This window comes from Struthio camelus, chromosome 5, assembly GCF_040807025.1.
Source record: "Struthio camelus isolate bStrCam1 chromosome 5, bStrCam1.hap1, whole genome shotgun sequence".
Taxonomy (NCBI): Eukaryota; Metazoa; Chordata; class Aves; order Struthioniformes; family Struthionidae; genus Struthio; species Struthio camelus.
Genome location: NC_090946.1, coordinates 39,302,011 through 39,322,850, shown reverse-complemented (window position 1 = coordinate 39,322,850; position 20,840 = coordinate 39,302,011). Strand labels below are relative to the sequence as shown.

The 20,840-nt window shown below is 38.1% G+C and overlaps 1 protein-coding gene across 27 annotated transcripts in view; it reads left to right on the top strand.

Annotated features, from left to right (window-relative positions):
- The window catches only part of MADD (MAP kinase activating death domain), a 76,030-nt gene that overhangs the window by 47,661 nt on the left and 7,529 nt on the right, over positions 1–20,840 (top strand). For 19 of the 27 annotated variants that reach the window (XM_068945712.1, XM_068945722.1, XM_068945734.1 and 16 more), the window contains 13 exons: positions 1,796–1,893; positions 2,254–2,337; positions 3,197–3,355; positions 5,524–5,632; positions 6,167–6,229; positions 6,624–6,744; positions 7,124–7,229; positions 8,054–8,164; positions 10,528–10,635; positions 10,720–10,884; positions 12,207–12,279; positions 14,108–14,214; positions 20,164–20,233. In XM_068945712.1, the coding sequence (XP_068801813.1) occupies positions 1,796–1,893; positions 2,254–2,337; positions 3,197–3,355; positions 5,524–5,632; positions 6,167–6,229; positions 6,624–6,744; positions 7,124–7,229; positions 8,054–8,164; positions 10,528–10,635; positions 10,720–10,884; positions 12,207–12,279; positions 14,108–14,214; positions 20,164–20,233 (1,374 nt within the window). The remainder of the gene's footprint in view (positions 1–1,795; positions 1,894–2,253; positions 2,338–3,196; positions 3,356–5,523; positions 5,633–6,166; positions 6,230–6,623; positions 6,745–7,123; positions 7,230–8,053; positions 8,165–10,527; positions 10,636–10,719; positions 10,885–12,206; positions 12,280–14,107; positions 14,215–20,163; positions 20,234–20,840) is intronic. The other 8 variants (XM_068945738.1, XM_068945735.1, XM_068945736.1 and 5 more) reach the window with 2 other exon arrangements.

Sequence of the window (20,840 nt, the reverse complement as noted above, 5' to 3'; positions counted from 1 at the left end):
AAGTGGAGGGATGGAAGGCCCTGTAGAGTGATAGTAACAGCAATGTGATTGTGGTTAATACACTCCTTAAACTGTGTTACCGGTATTGCCCACTCCTGTCAAATTCCTGAACTGATTTAGTCAGCTTCACTTACTTCAAAAGTCAGACTGACAGAAAGTCAATATGTTGGTGGGATGGGGAACTTTTAAATTAGTAAAAACACAAGACTGAAGTTTAGTGTTCTTGCTGTAGTGATGACATATAAAACTTTACGTTGCATCATTAATTCAGCACTAGAAATGGTAGCAATTTGAACGACTGGAAATAAGAGACTTGTCATGTGACACGTTTCAGTGGAAAATAAAAATCCTAAGTTCTTAGGATATTTTTAGTCTTATGTTTGCTAAATTTTGTTTATATTTTTTCTTTTACATTAGAAACTTTGACAGTTTGACTTACAGTAACTAAGGCATGTGGATTTATATGCAGGAGACTATAATAAATGAAAGACTTTCTGTAAAACATTTCACATGGAGAATTCTTGGTTGAGTAGAAAGCTAGTACAATCTGCACAGCCCGCTTATGGCTTTGCTATTCATGAGTTACATACCATCTCAAACTCACTCCCACAAATCTTTGTATATTATCCTTCTCTCTCTCTCCTCCCTTCCCTCTCTCTTTCCTTTTCACTATCTCCCCCTCTCTAATATTACATATAATATAAACGTATTCATAATTCCCAGGTCGTTGTGATTATTGGTTATAAGATACTGTGACATTGTTTGCTGAGAGATACTGGATATAGTCATGGGTATATAATACAGATACTCCAGCTGCTGGTCATGACCTCCTGTTACTGAATAGTTGGCAGATATGGATATGGCAGAAGTATTGCGTGCAGTCTTTTCCCCTTTCTGAGCTTAGTGGTTTTCTGTGTACAGTCTATAGCGCATTCTTTTCCTGCCTTGTTACTTACATCTTACAGTGCTTTCCAGACTTTTTTCAGGCTCTACCTCTCCTTCTTTCTCTTCTTTTCCTTCTGCCATCCCATCAGAGGACAATAGATAATGCAATTTGAGAACTGCATGGAGAATTGATCATAAAGTTACCTCGTTTTTTTTTTTTCCCCCCCTTTTTTGTTCTCAGACTGGATAGGTTAATGAATGCATGACTTAAGGCTTGCTGAATCCCTCTCTCACTACTGGCCTATGTGATTGCAAACTCTGGAGAGCCATTTGCTATATAATTGGCAAATGTTGTGAAGTACATCATACAAGCCTCTTCCTTGAAATTCTTATTAGTGTGACACCAGTTATCAGTCTGCTTTGTGTGTTCATGCCATGTTTTGCCTAGAAAATTGTGGTGGGCAACCTAACAAACTCAGCCAAGAAACTGAGCAAATTAGCTGCTCAGAAAACTGTTCTGACTTTAAATACTTAATTTATTCCTGATAAAAATAAAGGATACTTAAGTGGCTTCCCAGAGTTGAATGGCAACTGCTCTGCATGTGGTGTTATAACTGGAAGTTATTTGACCTTTGTCTGTCCTCTTCTCTCTTTTGAAAAGCTAGTAAAGGTACTGTTTAGTGATAGTCACTGTTGGGCTGTGACTTTGGAGTATTTGAAATCCAGACTAAAATTTGAAGAATGGCAGATGTTTCCTGCTGGCTTTATTCTTTGCAGTACCAAGGAATAAGAAATCAGAAGAATAAGAAAGCAAATTTGTTTTTGTGGTATTGTCCCTGCTTCCAGTCTATCATGTTTTCTGCCATACTGGTTTTCCTTGATACAATAATCTACTTTTTCCTTTGCTCAGGGCCAGAAGGTGTGAAACACTTTGATTTGGGAGAAACAGATGAGAAAAAATCACAAATCAGTGCCGACAGTGGTCTCAGTTTGGCCTCAGGTTCTCAGGTCAGTCCTCCTCTCTCCTATGCTTGTTTTACTTACATGATAAGGTAAAAGGATTCTTCTAGTTATTACTGAATTGTGGGAAGACTTCTAGAGTCAGAGAATTCCTGAAAGGCTTATTTAGTAACACTTCTTCCCCCCTTCCTTTAGGGAACTGATCTTTGTTAACTCATCAATTGTATGACCCCGTGGTCTATTTGACACGTAGACAGTAGCGACTCTTTAGCTGGCTTCATGCAGCAAGGAAACGTAAGGCCTATATTTTAAGACCCAAAGGACTGGGAAGTGGTTTTTCTTCCCTCATGGAAAAAAATTGAACTAATGTGTCTTTTGTTTCTGTCCCCTCTATATGTTTAATTGCAGAAGGGTGATTTGGACTCTGTTCCCAGTGGAGGACTGGCAGTTATGGTCCGAAGTACAAGCCAGGATTCTGAAGTTAGCACAGTGGTAGGATATGCCTAAAGAGAAAGCTTGACGTGATTCACTGGTTGGTAAAGTGGGGGAGGGCATTTTGTATATACATTCTGTGTATAGCATGGCTGCACACTGCCATGTATACATAATAGCGTGTCTATGATGAGTTCTCTCTTGGAATCTCTGAGTGGATGGCAAGCAAGTGTGCCTGACAGAGTATGCATACTCTTTTATTAGCAGATTGCATCCTTCATATATGATGTTCTTTGCTGTTGTGTGTTCCTATGGATTGGTGGCATATATGTATATCCATGGGACTAGTAGATTGCATCACTTTATAAATATGACTTAGTCCTATGTAGTACTGTGTGTGAACGATAAAAGTTTAAAAGTGTAACCTGAGAGTAAAAAAGCAGATGGTTCAATGCCTTAAGAGCAAGTGCAGAGTTTCTGGTGTATTAACATAAAGCACTTGAATCATATCAAAATATGATTAACTGTAGGGCCTAGAGGGGAAAAAGTGGCAGGAATGCATTCAGAGATAGGGAATGAGCTTACTCCTTCCCACACGTTGTCTGATGTGGCATATTCAGGGATAAAGCCCAAGGTACTTTCCTTTTTTGGGGGGGAGGTGTTTGCTTTTTTTCCGTCTTTAAACTGCTGTGTACTTGTTAATAGCTAGCTTGCCATGACCTGAGAGGCTTTATATTTCCTGAGAGGCTTTTTGAGTGTCTCTTCATTTTGTTCTGCATAGCAGGATTTGATGAGAGGATCATATCACTAAAAAAAGAGAAGCCAAAGGTGGCCTTCAGTTGTACTGCTTATTCTTTTATGCCTTTTCTTTCCACAGTGTCTTGTCTATTGAAGGTAACTGCTTTATTTTTCTCCACAGGTTAGTAACAGCTCTGGAGAGACATTAGGAGCAGACAGTGACTTAAGTAGCAATGCTGGTGATGGCCTGGGTGTGGAAAATGGTGGCAATCTGACAGGGTCAAGGGGTACCGTGTCAGACAGCGAAATTGAGACAAACTCTGCTACTAGCTCTATCTTTGTAAGGACACTCCAGACTTTCCTTTTTTTTTTTAATTTTTCTTTTCTCTTTAAATTAAATCTCATACTGTAATTATTTCAATGTGTGTGCATGCATGGAAGAGGATCTCTGATTTTTATTGTAAGGGTTAATCAGCACTGACTTACAATATGCACTATCAAATATATACTATACAATATGAAAATATTAAAGAACTAAATTTTTTATGGATCCATGAACCATTTTTATTTCCTGTGCAATATGTGGTCCTTTGAGAATAGTAAATTCACATCTCAACCAACGTTATAGATTCTAACAATATTTAATTCTCCCTCATTCAGTGTTACTCTCAACCAAGTGTACATTTAATTCCCTTTCAGATACATAACAACATTGATGGACATTTTTTGACCTTAACTAAGAGGAACTGATACCGTTCTGTAGGAAAAGCTGTTTGCTGTAGGAAAATGATGACCCATCATAGGTTTAGCAGCTGTTCTGTTGCTTTTAAAGCATTACTTTAATACTGTCTGAAGTTTAAATATCTGTTTCAAGTTGGTGAATCTGTGTGAACTAAAACTGAAGTGGTCTGAGGGCATTTGATTTTTTTTTTTTTGATTTTAAAGCCTTTGACTATTGTAACCTCTAATATACATATTCTTACCAAGAAAACAGTTATATGCCTGATTTGGTTAAGCTGAGCTGTCAGCCGAATATGAAATGAACTTGCAATGCCTAAAGATTGGTCTATGTTCATTATTTTATAATCCTGATTAGATTCTTAAAAACCTTTGCACGGTCATTTACATCTAATTTTAAGCAGCGAACAAAAACATTACGCTTCACTGCAGGTTTCTTCAGAGAGCATGAATGTGACGTTAACTATGTCAGCCTGTTTAGTTGCAAGATGGTGTCTTCTCAATTTCTATAGTTGGACTTTTTTAAAACACTTTTCAGTTTTCTGGAATTTAAAACCCAATTACTGAAGCTAAGTGAAATTTTAAAAACATCTGCAACAGGGATTTAGAACAAAGAAGCTAGTGTACGTGATGTGAGATGAATGTCAGGTATTACAACGTAATTTATCTGGTGGTAGAGAGATGGAAAGGCTCACTTGTTTTGTCTTGCATTAGTTGCTGGCTGGTAGTCCCTGCCTACAGTACTTTAGACCAGCTGATGTGTAGTAACTTGTTAAATGTCAGTAAGTTGACTGTGTGGCTGAACCTTTATGAATGATAACTGAAAGATAAATATATAAAGTGTGATGAATTTGAGACAGAACTCGGGTATTCTTATTCTGCTTTTGAAAATGCACATTCTGTGTAGTCCTGAGAAGGTCACATATTTGTTCCTCCTTTCCTCCCTGTCTGTAAAATGACAGTGATATTCAGCTTTATTTCAAAGTGTGGGAATTCAAATAGCTCATCCATCACTGAACTCCAAACCTTGATACTATCCTTTATTCTGTCCGGTATTTCTGTTCTACATGTTCTGACTCTGGAAATCTGTTGTTGCTTATGTACATGGTGTTCTCCATCCTGGGTCTTGGTGACAGTTTGAACTCTTGTTATTTCTGGTTGTGTTATCTGTTATGGTTAGGTTTCTGTTGCATCTTCCTGTGCAAGTTGTATACGCTTCCGTGGTGAAAGCTACTGTGCGGCTTCTCAGCTGTACAGAGCAGTCTAGCACCGTCATGGTCAATCCTGAATAATTTGACTAATGACTCATTTATGTTGGGGTTCTATTGGGAAGTGTTCTCTTTCATTAGTTTTCATTGGCTTCTGAATAATTTTGTTTCCCTCTTTCTACCTCCTCCTCTAGCCCTGGTACCACTTTGGCCTTATGTCTTGCTTGTGTAGCGTATGAAGTCCTTTTTACTCTTAGCCTGGGATTGTCCATTTGCACTTGTTATGCTTTGCGTCAGTTTATCCTAAGGGAAACGTTTTGCTTCCTCTGTGTTCTGATTTCTTTGTGCGTGTCTCTTTTTGTTTTTCTTCATATGGCTGTGGACTTTTAATAGCTTTACCTTGATCTGTGAACAGAGCAACCTCCTTCTGGGAACATTTGTGGGAAAAGTGCGTATGAAAGATAGCTTGGAAGCTGCATCTGTTAATTACAGCAGGGGATTGCAAGAACAATCCTGCAGGCTGCCAAATTAGTTTTTCTGACCCTGTTTGTATTATTTTCAGGCAAAGTCTCATAACCTGAAGCAGAGTGTGAAGGATAACAAAGGCAGTACTCCAGGGAGAGGTCCAGAAGATGGGAACCAGCGTGTCTATCTCTATGAAGGGCTTTTGGGTAAACTTATTTTTGATGGGGAAATAGACTGACGTTAAGATGAAGTCATGTCTGTGGCAGGCTGGAATATATACATTCCCAAATACTTTGTTTTTAACCGTTTATTGTTTTCCATACTAGCAGACTAGGAGAGATTTGCTGGAGAGATTGAATAAGAGTAAGAGAAGATGGCTGAGAGGTGTAACTTGCATAAAATGTACTTTGTCCAAGTTCCATGCTTTTCTTGAACTTGAATTCATGCTGTAGACTGTTGGGGGAAAAAAGGGGTGACAAGCAGCTTAGCTCACCATGTGTGGAAGGCTGAAGTGTATTGATGTTCTTTGCAAACAGATCCTTCAGCTTAAGCCATTAAAAAGGGATACTAAACTCAGAAGGCTAATGGCCCTTTGAATGTTTCCTTGGTTTAGGAGTATATTGTTGTTTTTTTTGTTTTTAATGTATTTCATCTGGACTTGTCATTAATCCAGAGCTTGCTTTCTTCCCCTATTTTTCATCCTTTCTCTTTCTCATTTCTACCTGTTTGGAATGGTGCAGGTAGGGATAAAGGATCTGTCTGGGACCAGTTAGAGGATGCTGCAATGGAAACCTTCTCTATGAGTAATAATCCCTTCTTTCCACTTCTCTGTGTGTTTACCATGATCTGTGTTTGTGTGCGATATTCCTATCTCTTTGGGGCAATGTTAACGGGAGATGGAAGAAGTTATGCCCTTAAAGAATAGGGATGAGAGGTCTCTCTGTGGGAGGTTTTGAAAAGATTATGCTATGCATTAGAATAGGAGATATGTCCTCTCTTCTCTCTCTCTCTCTCTCTTTTTTTTTTTTTTTCCTGTTGTGATATGGCTTGTGATTTTAAAAAAAGTATTTTTTGTGTTTTTGAATATGGATTATTTGTGTGTTGGCTTATGGTATTTTCAAGGAGTGGGAAGGAAGGGGAATTAATCTTCGAGTGTTTAACTGGAATAAATGCTCACTTCCTATATTCACTGCGCAGGCAAAGAGCGCTCGACTTTGTGGGACCAAATGCAGTTCTGGGAAGATGCCTTTTTGGATGCTGTGATGTTAGAGAGAGAAGGAATGGGGATGGACCAAGGACCCCAGGAGATGATTGACAGGTGAAGTTCTTTGGTAGACCTTTTTCCTACTCGTTATTTCACCTGGGCTAAAACAGCCAAGTTATTTTAGTTCTGTGGCACTCTTGAAGCAGTTGTAATTGTCGTGAACCTGCAGCTGTGGAAAAGAGGAAACAGACCCAGTGGACTACTAAGAAGTTTCCAACTGAGCATATATTATTTACTTTAACTACTTAATTGTTAACGGGCATATTTAATTAGCAATCAGAACATCTTATTGGGAAATACCCATTTGACTTAATGTTTTTGGAGGTTTTCTTTACCTTACCTTCTATAAATAGTGCTCTGTCCTCTGTCAGTGCTTTAGTGAATTGGATGAAGAATGCCTGTGAGTCTACTTCAAATCCAGCTCTTCTTGCAGGTATCTTTCCCTGGGAGAACATGATCGAAAGCGTTTGGAGGATGATGAGGACCGCTTGTTGGCTACGCTGCTGCATAATATGATTGCTTATATGCTTATGATAAAGGTGATCTTTTTTTCTTTTTGATAAATCTAAGTAGTATATTTTACGAACGTTGTTTTGAAACCATGCACCTCTGTTCAAAAAGCTCAGAACAGTGTAGGATGACAGAATTCTATATAATGCTTCCTGACCATAATGAGGGGGGGGAAAAAAAAAAGTTTCAGTGCCTGGAGATTCTTTGAGATATGTTGTCTGAGTTTATGCAGTTCTATGCCATGAGTATGCATATATATTGCCATTTGAAATAGAAACTTTTTAGCCCTTTTGAGTACATCCTTAATTGTTAAGGGCATGGGTTATAAATTTGGCATAGAGCATCTCCTAACCTCATTTCCTTTCAACTGCAAATTCCAAATCTTCTTATGGTAGTTAGAAGTAAAAGGAGAGCGTGGGCAGAGTGTGAACATGCCTATGAATAACTCAACAAGAAATTTGCAGTTACTGCTAAGCAGCCTCTTTCCCAGTCCCCATTCAGTAAACTATCAGGATGCACTTTAGTGCTGTAGGTGACTCCTAGCAATACCTTTCCTTTAATCTGAATAGTTTCTTAGGGAATCCAAATCCTCCCTCAAAAGTCACTGAAGAATCAATCTAAAATTTTGTCATGTCTGGAAACACCTGTAGTGCATATTTCTACTGTACCAGTGCTGTAAAAGATTATGATGCAGTATGCTATCAAATGCAGCAGCTGGACCTAACATAACTGAGTGGGAGATTTGCTGTTTTATTGTCTTTTCAGTGGAACCAAGATATGTTGATATGGGGAGGGAGGAGGAGTTGCCCATGCTTAAAGAAAAGTAGATAACTGTCTTTTATTTGCTTTTTAGGTGAACAAAAATGATATTAGGAAAAAGGTGCGTCGTCTAATGGGAAAATCACATATTGGATTGGTGCACAGCCAGCAAATAAATGATATTCTAGATAAGCTTGCCAATCTGGTAAGTAAAACATCAATGAATGATTTATCTTTAGGAGCTGTAGCAGAAGAAAAAAAGTTACCTGAAAATTCTTCTGTAAAGGCTGTGCAACACTAAAAATATTAAAAATAATTAAATTGAAGTTATTAAATACTGCTTTTATATGTAAGGTATAAAGACTGTGATTGTATGATGCTGTTCATAAAATGTTACGCAATTATCGATTAGAGCTTCCACATAAATATGTACAAACATGACACTTCAGTATCAGCGTTCTGTGCAACCCTAATATTCCTTTATTATCATTTTTATATCAGATATGTTATTGTTGTAGGCTAATAACAATTTAATGAAAGAGTAATAATAACTTAAATTTTTCTTGTATGAACAAATCAGATGAGAACTCACAAGAGGAGAGAAGTGGTTGGAATGGGAGGGGATTTACCTCAGCGTAAAGTTTAACGGCTCAGATATATTTAAAAAAAAAAAAAAAAAAAAGTATTGTGACCTAGGAATTTAGTCAGGTAAGCTGAGCCTCACATCCATCTGGACGCTCTTGTCCTTCAGTAAATGCAATCTCAAACGTTTAGACAACAATGGTTAAATCAAGTCTGAATACCTTCCACTTGACAGCTTCTGTAAATCAACTGATACCTGATAGTTTACTAAGTAGTGGTAACTTTTGCGTTTTGTGTATACAGACAACTGGTTCTACATCCCTTGCTCCCAGTAGGTTTGAATTCCCAATGTTCAAAAAAATCCATAAATGGTTTTTTTTTTCCCAATTTCTGAATCTACCATACAAATAAACAAATTCTCAAATTTCCCATGTTCTATCACTGTTCCTATTCACAAATCAAGTTTTGCCCTCCTATTTCCCATTCCTAGTGTTTTGTTTGTTTGTTTTAAATGTTCGATGCTGCAGAACTGTGCAGTCCAAGGTCTTAAAGTTGATGAATCAAGCAGCTCACGTTTCTGAGCTGGTGTTCTAGTATCAGTGCAGGATCGATCTGGTATTACAGCATCCTGCAGTTGTCGTCTTAGATGGCCTTCTGGTAACTTTCTCTCTGAAACAATTACAGCAATCTCATTGTTTCCTTCATCAGTAGCTTTAAGACATTATGTCGTAAAGATTCTGATTTTGTTGGCACTTTTTTTTTTTTTCTTGTATCTGTCAGCTACTAAGTTTGGGTATGCTTATATTTTCAAGTATTTATCCTAGAGTTGTGCATAGTGAGGTAGACCCAACTGGGTCATATAGCTGCCTAACCGTGCCGCACTGCGCGGAACACATTTTGGGAACTTCTGATTTAGGGCAATCTGACAGATGATAATTTTTGTAAGAGTGATAGTACTGTGACATCCTTAGTGATTATGTTGTTTATTGTTTAGATGGAATCCAAAAAGGAAAAAATTAAGAGGCTTGACAAACTTTTAGTGCTAACTTAGCCAAGATGTTTTATCTGTGTCTTGAAATCATTGTTTGCTGTTAATGGTAATCTCTTTTATTAGCCTAACAATTATAGATGAAAACAAGCTTTCTCACAATCCCTTCTCTGGGTCCCAAAACACATAGTCAGATTTATTAAACCCTGATAAGAGTAATGCTATTGCTTGAGGTACTTAAAACTAGACGAGATGAACACTGGAAAACCCAAATTGATTAAACAGCTAAGAAAGAGGCACAGATTAGATGGCCTTAACTTCACCAAGAAAATACATGAATGGGGAGGAAAAGAAAAAGCTTTGTTCTGACTAAAACTGTAACAAATGTTTAGTTTTTCGTGAGTTACCAGGTCAGAATAAGACTTGTGGGGGAGAGTTTCTATATGCGATTATTCCTGCTATCAGTTGCCACGCAGAATAAACCTTACCTCCGGTGTTGCCCATTCAGAATATAGGCTAACATATAGGTTAATCAAACTATCCAGCTATTAACACAACCATTGCTAGAGCAGATGCAGATTATGTCCTTTGAAAGCTAGTTTTCCAGAGCACTTTTACAACTGGAACTTAGTTTTGTGCCCAGAAATAATAGGAAATACTCTTTATTCTTTGGGAAGAAAACACACCAGTTTACTGCAGTGTTAACAGTTATCGAAACGTATGCCTCATGGTCATACACTGCGTGTGATACCAGCTTGAGTGTTGTTGTATGCTATGATAACTCTCATAATCACTCTTGTTGAAACTAAACTTACTGGACTTCTTTGCATAAGGCTTTGTCTAAAGTTATCTCCAATCAGCTATGTTAGAATATATGTTCTTTTTCTTTCTGCGTTGAAAAATGCTTCCAGTGTCACCTACTGTTTTTTTTTTTTTTTAGTAGATCAGGAGAAATTGATTATGAAAGTTCATTAACGATTGCATATTTTCTGCTCTAGAATGGCCGGGAGCTCTCTATCAAGCCCAGTGGCAGCCGCCACATCAAGAAGCAGACTTTTGTAGTCCATGCTGGGACAGACACAACAGGAGACATATTCTTCATGGAGGTAGCAACAAGAATAAATGTTAATTAAACCAGTAGCATTCAGCAAATAGTATCAGAGATCTCATCTTTGATTTTGTACTCCCAGGTGTGTGATGATTGCATTGTGCTGAGAAGTAACATTGGAACTGTGTATGAGCGTTGGTGGTATGAGAAACTCATCAACATGACTTATTGCCCCAAAACAAAAGTGCTGTGCCTCTGGAGAAGAAATGGCCAGGAGACACAACTGAACAAGTTCTACACCAAGAAGGTACATGTCTTGTTTAACACACGCCAATACTGAGGGAAAACCAAAATCAAATCCTTGGTATGTCATTTTTCATGTCCTAGTCAAAAAATTGCATTATATCTCTGGTAGTGTTTGTGGAACTCCAATGGCCATTTAACAGTACGGACATCTGAAGCTGGTGTTGTGTCTTATTGTTTACTTTGAGGCAGTACTACAGCAGACTGTAATTTTAAGAAGTTATGAGTGTTTTTTTACTTTTTTTTTTAATTTGTTTGAAGAATGGAGAGGGAGTCTAATATTTAATTGACCTCTGCTCAGCTAAAGAAAGCCTCACTTTTACTAACTGACTGCATGCAGGCTTAGAAAGATAGTAAAAATCCTGTGGTATATTTATGGGAGGGAAAAGTTAAATAAAACTATATTTTAGGAATTGAGTTGATTGTGCCACTTTTAATGGCAAGGCTAAACTGACAGACTATAGGAAATTTTTTCTCTATGGGCCCACGTTTAGTCTTGCAGATTTAATGTAATCTATATTCTGTACTAACTTGAAAGCCCCTTTCTTATGGTTAACTGTAAGCTTAATAAAATCGATTAAACCTCTTAGGAGAATTCTAGTAACTCTCACACAATGAACAACAAACAAAAGGTAAAGATTTGGAACTACAAATAAGATGTTGAAGGGTTATTGTTGTTAGAGCATCTTTGAGATATATGAAGGATTAGATTTCTGCTCCAAAAAGTTCACTCTATATAGACTGAGATCAAGAGGTCATCATAATGCAGGTGTGGAGTACAAACGGAAGGAGGACAAAAACAATATGTTACAGAAGTTACTTGGAAATCTAATTTTGCATTTCATGGGTGTTAGGTAGAATTTTTTTTAAATCATAATCTCAGAGTAAAATTTATAAATATTAATTGATATTACAGTGGGGAGTTGGAAGAAGAGGAATTGAAGAGTATGGCATAAGGAAATTGATGTGAATAACAGTTATATGAGCTTGGCTGCTGGAGGCAGAGAAAAAGGGAGGGGTTGTAATATTGTTCTGAGGCTTTTTCTGCACTGAGAAACTGAGTATGCTTGGTTAGATTGCTCATGAACATGTGCTAAGGCATGAACTCTTCACTAGCTTGTGCTGTTTAGACATGAAATAGCTTCTCTTGACAGCTTGAAAAATAAATATAAATACTGTGAATAAATATAAATTAGCTGTGATTGAGCTTTTTATATACTTTTTGGGTTAAGTCCCATGGACTTGTTCTTTTTGTGGAATATTGCTGTTCTCTTCCCTTAGTAATTTTGGAAAATAACATTGTGTTACTCTTCTTTTATATGTTAGTGTCGAGAATTATACTACTGTGTAAAAGACAGCATGGAGCGAGCCGCAGCAAGGCAGCAAAGCATTAAACCAGGTAAAAGATTTTTGCATGTTGGGAATTTTTCTTGTTTAATGTGTGATCAACCAACTTTTCTATTAATAATTTATTTGAACATAATGTCCTTTTATTTAGAAATCTAAGGGTAGCTTTGTCATCTGCCTGTGCGTATGCAGCAGACTTAACTCTTGTCATTAGTTTTCCCCCGTATACCTCACTCCAAATCCAAGCAAAAGCCAAGCACCTGTATAAACAAGAGTTGTATGTAAGGAGGACTAGCTACCAGTAAAATAGTAACTTGAAAATACTCCCTTATGATACTTCAGTTTGACTTTCTCTTCATGGCTGGCAAGCTACTCCTTATGTCCACTTACTTTCTTTTGAGAATGTAGTCTAATATATATGTCCGTTTGTATTAATGAATCTACAGTTATGGATTTGTAGCTTTCTGCGGACTTTCAGTGTGTAAGCCTTTTTTATATTGGAAAGTCTCAAACTGGTATAAGCCAAGCAATGCACTTAAGCCAATATCCTTTTATCATTATGACTCCTCCCATGTAGACTGTCTTTTTGGTTTAGCATCATCATTTGGGACAGGATAGTATAATTATACTGATAAAACTTTCCTTGGCAAACACCCCTTACTCAGAAAAGTAGATTTGCAGTTGTGAGAGACTAACACTGTCTGAGCTCTTGGGCAGGTAGTTTTCCATTTCTATTAGTCCCCAGAGAGCAGCGGGTGCTATATCTACCCATACTTGGAGATTAAACGTGAAGCTGGCTCATTTTTTACCTGGTTCTTAATGATGGTTGCTTCTCACTTGCTGCGGTCTTGCGGATTCAGGGTAACATCAATGTTTGTTTGTGTTCTCAGGTGTGGTTTGTTGTTGTTTTTGCAGCTGTTTCTTTAAGTGGATGCCAGGACCCTCGGAGCCATGCTTTGAGATACAAGCCTATTTTAGTTGTGCCTTAAATGATGCCAAATCTAAGGGATCTACAGTATATTTATGTCTGGAATCAGCATGATTGAGAAAATGACTTGTGTTTTAATTTAGCATCCTAAGTATTCAGCCCTCAGCTAGCTGTTGGAGCTTGGAAGAGCAACCATTTTCTTCATCCTGATGTTAGTCTCGTTTTAGTTGAGGAATGGGGGAGGATGACACTTTCACTGGGGGCAGAGGAGGCAAAAATGTCTCTGGAAACTATTTTAAGAATTTGGCAATAATATAGTATTGAAGATGTGTTTGAAAGCAATTCCTCTAGTTTTTCTGCACAAAAAATAATTGAAAAAAATATTATTGAAAAGTATTTTCTTGCTAAAAATGAATGATGGAAAAGAAACTAGATGAAAATGCCTAGATTTTCATCTTTTAATCTCTTCTGTTAAATTGTTGTCGTTGTTGTAAGCATAATGACATTTTCATTCTTGTAACCATAAGATATCGCCATATAAAATCACCAAACTCAAAACTTTAGCCCTGGCTTTTGCTTGCTTTGGTGTTTGTACTGAATAGTATGCTGTCTAGGGTACTGTGTGATTGCAGTGCTTTACCATGCAGAAAAGAAAGCTGGCATCTGAAAAATTCGCTTACTATAAGCTACAATAAATACAGCCTGAGCTGATCTAGATGTGATCCCTTGCACATAACCAGGATTAAATTTGTTATGGAAATTAAAGCTCCAGTGTTCTCGGAAGGCTGTCATGAATGGACTCTACTGAAATGCTCCTTACTGTTCTTAGTGCCCTGTTTCTATATGCATCAAATGAAAAAATTGTTTTTATTGTTGTATATTTTTGCCTTGCACATATATTTGGCTGACTGCTTTTTGTGAATTTTTTATTTTTTTCGCTAACATATTACAGGCCCTGAGTTGGGTGGTGAGTTCCCTGTGCAGGATATGAAAACTGGTGAAGGAGGTCTTCTCCAGGTCACACTGGAAGGAATTAACCTGAAATTTATGCACAGTCAGGTAGGAGGGAAATCTATAGCAAGACTGTGTGAGCATGAAGCTTTTCGCAGCACGCCTGCATCTGTGTTTCCTCTTCCCAGTGTATCAGCAAGGACAAGGGGCAGTGTAACTCTGTGTGTGTGTGTGCATGTGATCTGTGATCGTACACTCACTCTGTGTACGTACGTACGTACATACATATATATACACACACGTGTTTGTGTTTAAAAAATTATGTATGTATACACACACACACATGCATGTTCTCTGACATGAGATAGTCCTAGGAGAACTATAATCAATTGAAGGAAAAAAAAAAAATGGATACAGGTGCAAACTTCTGAGAGTCAGAATTGTCTAGGCAAAAACCAAATGGTAGACATCATATTACAGGAGGAAAAAGTGATCAGTAATAATCTAGACCTGCTGTAACTCATCACATCATGAACATACCTTGGTGGCACAAGCAGTCAACCTTACAGATAGTGTTTGACTTTTGTGGGTATAGATGGCAATCATTTGCATCATATTTAATCCATTTTGTTTTTAAAAATGAGGGCACATCTGTAGAATCTAGTATGAAAATAAAATATGGAAGTGGCCCTTGCTGTAATTCACAAAGATTAAGAATAAATTACTTATTCTTTTTTCCTTCCAAATAGCAGATGCTGTGGGCATAGAGGAAACACAACTAGAACTGTCATTTCTTCCTTTCTGGATGTGGTTTCTGTTGCTTCCTTTGATCCTTGTTTTTTCTTTTGCTTTGTGTTTGTTTGTTTTGCATATGTTATTAAAGGCGTGCTGTGCTAGACAGTAGAGTCCATTTTTAGGAGTGTGTGCGTGTGTGAAAGAAAAGCTTCTGTTAGCCAGTGTTCTGTGGAGTTTTTTTTTTTTTCTCTCCCCCTCCTCCCCCCTTTCTCCTCCCCTCAAACTTTTGCTCCTCTTTAACTGTGTATCAGTGTAGATCCCACTGGAAGTGTATATGCATCTCAAACACAAATTCTCAGAATCTTTATTTAATACTTTTCCCAAAGTCACAGCAACACAATGTGCCTCTTCAGGCTGTTATGTGCTAGTATAAAGGATGAAGTGGTTGTGAACGTTCTTCAGTTTTCTTCCTTTCTGTTACCAAAGTGGAACCTGGCCTTACAGCTAACCTGCTGTAGTATTTCAAAAGTATTTCTACTTTCTGATGAAACAGTGTCTACCGGTATGACTCGGAGTTTAACTTTTATTGGATATGCCAAAATAGTAACAGCAAGAGAGACTCATTAGCATTACAGAATGAATTTTCATAGGTATTGGAAATGGCGGGCCTAAAGCCTTGAAGATTAAAACTGGCTCTTCAAGCAACAGTTTGATGCCATTTACAGATGGGCATAACAGAAGTTACTCTTGCCTCGGGTACAGACGCACCCCAAGAAATGTTTGGTTTGCTCCTTCTCTTTCTTCTGCTGCTAAGTCGAGAAAGATACTCAGCTCAAACTGCTCATCTCTGAGGAGTCTGTGGAGATGACTTGATTTCTTGAATGAGCAGTCTGGCATATTTGCAGTTGCAGGGAGATCAGATATAGGAAGGTAGCGACATCATTAATGGTGTGGTATCTTGAGTGGAAGAGGCATCTTCACAGGACAGATAACGCTTCACGTTGAGTATATGCTGAGCACAAGCATATTGTCTGTCCAGAAGAAAGACTCTAAATCCTAGAACGTTCCTTTGTCCTCAAGTTCAAAGGCTCTCTTTTCTGAAAGACTGGAATGACATTCTGAAAGAAAGTAGAGATATCTAGTACCGATTATTGCTATCAGACTGACAGGACTGCTGCTGGTTCAATTTGACACCACAGACACACAGGTCCTATGTTACAATCGGCACTTCTAGAGCAGTAGCCTTGTCAAATCCTTCCTTATAGAATAGAATATTCTAATTTGCTGTCAGTGATGAAAATTACCACATCTTTTCCAGAAGACAGTATGTGCAAGTTGTCGGGTGAGGCCCAGGAGTTATGCCACCTATCTTCCTTACCTGAAAGATTCTTCCTCCTCTTCATCCATTTTTCAATGAGGCTGTTGCCAGATGAGTTTCCATTGCTTAAAATGGGTATTGAAACAATACGGTTCTGGAGAATACAATTTCTTTATTCGATATGTTTAACTCTTGGGTCCATTGGATTTACATTGCCAATTGTCAAGGGTATTCAGTACCTTTTAGTGGACCTAATGTATGTCCTGGTTTTCTTCAGTCTCAAAAGAAAGGGTCTAGGCAGACATCAAAAGTCTGCCATTTGAAGGTCTGCACAGAATGGAGAACTGTAGCAGTTGTGTAAAGCACTACTACTAGTTGCACCACATAAAAAATTCCCCTCCAGTTCCATTATCTGTGGAGGTGAAGGATATTTGCTTTCTCATTCTAATGCTTACCAACCAGACTGCCGCCTTAATAAAAGATCTATTGTTCTAGATAAATTGTCCTTTTCATTTATTATATATCAAGCTCCCGAAGGCAGTTGATTTGGGAACATATTTATGAGCATAATTAAAAACAAAATCCTGCAGCCAGTTCCCTGTGTAGAAAATTGCCTAATTCTGTTGAGTTTGGGTGGAGCTACTGACCAACAAATGCCTACAAGACCTGATCAGCCATAGCTGCCTCTTCATCTTCCTTTGCTTGCGCCATATCCAAGCTCCCTTCTTGGTATTCTTTCCAACTCTCTTCAAGAAGGCCTCTTACAAAGAGAGATTTTGTTGCTCTGCTTGGAAGTCGTAGAAATAATTCATTTAGAATATATGAATATGGGTTTCTACTCCTTTTCATTCAAAAAGGGGAAAAAAAAAAAAAAGGCGGGGAGGAATCTGTTCTATACTATATGCTTCAGTGTTAAAATGGTGCTTGCTTTCATCAAACTATTTCTGAAGGCTCTTGATTTGCAACTTATGTACTTTCTCACTGCCTCATGTCAATTCCCCAGGAAATGTCTTAGGTGTGTGGTGGGCCAGCCTGTTACCGTCATATGATAGTTCTCTTTTGGCCCATCAGTAGCACTAACGGTGTTCACAAATTGTCTCACCATGCTGGTAGTACTCATAAGTTTAAAAAGAATGTTCAAGTCTGTCTGTGCTTGGCAGGTCAGAGGAAGTCCTTTGTAATAAGGAGGAATCAAGTGTACCTATGGCGTTGGCATACTATTCACAAAATTCTGAGCTTACATCTATAAAGTATGTTATACTATTGGGTCTCAGCGACTCTGTCCCTGTTATGAATTCAGCTGGGGTAAAAACAGATGGAAATATAATATAATGCAGCAGGCACATGCCCACCTACAGTAGGATCCACACTGACTGCTCTGTCTTGAAGAACCACAGTTTCTGTAGGGTAAGTAACTGTTATTTCCTTTACGCACTTGCTTGTTTTCTGACTGAGAGGAGACCATCTCTGTCCCTTGAGCAGTGCAGCATTATAAAATGTATAGCGAGAAATTGCCCATCAACCCATAAGTATAACTGTCGTCTTAAAATTGATAACTTAGTATAATTGTGACAAACTCTATAAATTCCCATCTTTTGTGGAAATACAGCTTTCCTTAATATTACACTCGACTAGATCAGGACCATCCGGGGAATCGTATCTTTTTTCAGGCAGCTTTACTATTATCAGGTAAAAACAACCAGTGCTTCACCTGAGCATTTCTATTGAGTTTCTGAATTTTGTGTGTTAGACTTCTAGCAGAAACTCTTCATAGAAAAATATTACAGAAAACGAAAGCTATTTGAGTGCAACAAAAAATTAAGTTTTCTGTTGTTGTCTTGTATCTTGTCACTCTCCCTCAAAAGAAAAAAAAAAAGCTTTTAACAAATAAACTGACATAGAACACCCGTGAAAGTAGACAAATAGACAAAAAATAGGTTGATTATTTGTCCTTAGATCTCTGAGTGCTTGAATGTAAGCAAGAGAAGTTACAGGTTCTCTGATGAAGTAACTGAAAGTGTAGTTTTTCATGCTGTGCAAAAAGTATCCTGGGGTTATTTCAGTTCTTTGTTGATTAAAAATAATAGTAAAAACCCTTCTGATTGAAAATCAGTGCAACTTGTCCAAAACATATGGTGATCCCATTTACTGACCCCTGTTGATCAGGGGACTGGAGCATTTCTCATATGAGGAAAGGCTGAGAGAGCTGGGCCTGTTCAGCCTGGAGAAGAGAATACTGAGGCTGGGGGATCTGGTCAATGTGTGTAAGTATCCGAAGGGAGGGTGTCAAGAGGATGGGGCCAGACTCTTCTCAGTGGTGCCCAGCAATAGGATAAGAGGCAATGAGCACAAATTGAAACATAGGAAGTTCCGTCTGAACGTGAGGAAAAACTTCTTTCCTGTGAGGGTGACTGATCACTGGGAACAGGTTGCCCAGAGAGGTTGTGGAGTCTCCTTCCCTGGAGATATTCAAAAGCTATCTGGACGCAGTCCTGGGTAATATGCTCTAGGTGACCCTGCTAGAGCAGGAGGGTTGGACTGGTTGATCTCCACAGGTCCCTTCTAACCTCAACGATTCTGTGATACTGATAAGACTGTTTCTTTAACGCTCACACTCAGTTGATGTGATTTGTGGTGTTGGCTTCCTTTGCCTTTCTTAGGTAACTTATCATCTAGGGCTAAAAGGGTGCTACTAGTGTTGGATTGAAAAGAACTGCAGAGATTTCCTTTCCCTTCTCTCCCAGTCAATGTAATTTCCCCAATAATTATTATTTTTTAAAATAAGGTCGTAAGATCATGGCTTTGTAAGTGTGTAGGAACTGAAAGTATCAGTCCAGGCTACTGTAACATAGTCCTGTTAGGGTCTTTAAGGTGTTGAATGTTATTCTTGGTGTTTCTCTTACCTGAAAAAACAAGTATATCAGAATCTGGAATATGGAATTGATCCTTATGATGCTTTGTACAGCAGCTTCTTATACCCATGTGCTCTGTCTTCTCCTTTTGGAGATCTAACCTATCCAGGGTGTACATGCATATGAGAAGGGACTTTTTAATAGCTTGAATTATATTGGATATTGAAAAGCTCCTTATGCTCTGAGAACTTGTTTGTTCATGCCAACGTGGCATCTAGGTTCTAGACTGAAAAACCTAGTGATGTAGTTCAATTGTTTTGTCTCTTTGGATTTGTATTTGTAAAACGTGAATTAGAACCAGTTCTGTTTTCTAAGTGACTTCTTACCTGACAGCGGCACTGTGTGAAGCGAGCAAACAATAGAGAAGGATCTGAACACTCCCATGCTGTTTGAAGCAGAAAACTGGTACTGACTCTTCAGGAGTCAGTTTCAAGAGTAAGCACACACATTGTATCCTAAAACTGTAGCTAAATCTTAAATGGCAATTCTGTCAGCAAAGAGGAAGACTAGTGGTTTCTTACTGGATTAAATCTGACTCCTTGATGGTTTAGGAGGATCAGGGTGGGAAGCACAGTGCCCCTTACCTGCCCTCTGTGCTGGAGGAGGATGCATGGAGGGGCAGAAACTTAACTGGGATGAATCGGAGGCTACAAATCATGCCAAAATTTGGGAGCCTGCTTTTTTTATCTTGTCCCCCTCTTCTGTTGTACTTCAGTGTGTTGGTATTCTTTTTGCAATTACTCATTTGAGTGCCTGAAGGGGTAGCAATGTTGGATATGTCAGAGTTACTAACTCCTTCGTTTCTCTTCCATGCTTTCTCCTCCTGCAAGGAGCGGAAGGTACTTCATCTTCTGCTGTCTTCGCTTCTTAGCACTTTTAAGTTATATGTTGATTTCTAGCATTGTGGCAAGTTTGTCTTTTGAATGTTTATTTCACCCTTTATTTATATATTAAACTGTAAGTAAACTGGTACTGTATGCTACAACACCAGATTATATCTGCTGTGGTGATATTTTTGTTTATTTTTAATTTTAATTAAAAACAACCCTCTGACTAATTTTGTGTTATTTTCCCTCCTTTTTTTTTTAATAGGTTTTCATAGAGCTGAATCACATTAAAAAGTGCAATACTGTGCGAGGAGTCTTTGTCCTGGAGGAATTTGGTAATTACATTATTTTGATATTAGGTCTGTACTTACATGGCAGTAACTCAAATTTCCAGTCTTCAGATTCAGAGTTGCACTGCAGTTGGTAGATGATTGCATGAAAGAAGTTGCCTAACTGGGAGATGGGTGACTTAAATGTAAACATTTACACTTTCATTTTCATCATATTAAGATTTGTGGCCTAGATGCTTTTTGTTAGCAGGCAAAGAAGGTGTTCTGAGTTTTGCAAACTAAACAAAACAGCAATTAATCACGAAAGACTTGTGTGTAGGAATTTTCTTTGGTATGTTACTTTTTCTCCTCAGAAACCACGTTTTAAGCCTGACTTATAGTTGATCCTTCTCAGCACACTATTCTTTCATTACTGAGTATTAGTGCTAATTGCAAAATTTCCTCTTTGCTCTTATGTGGAGTTTCATTTTTGTTTTATGGGGCAGAGGACATTTGGTCAGGTTGCACTGTAGTCTGTGATTTTTGGTTTCAGAGCATGACTGGTGGAGAATGGAAAAGTAAAGATTAAGGAGAGTGGAGAATTTGTGCTGTTTAGTCAGTAATTGCTATTACATATAGTCATCCTACAGTCTACTTTGGGAAAGTCCTGGGC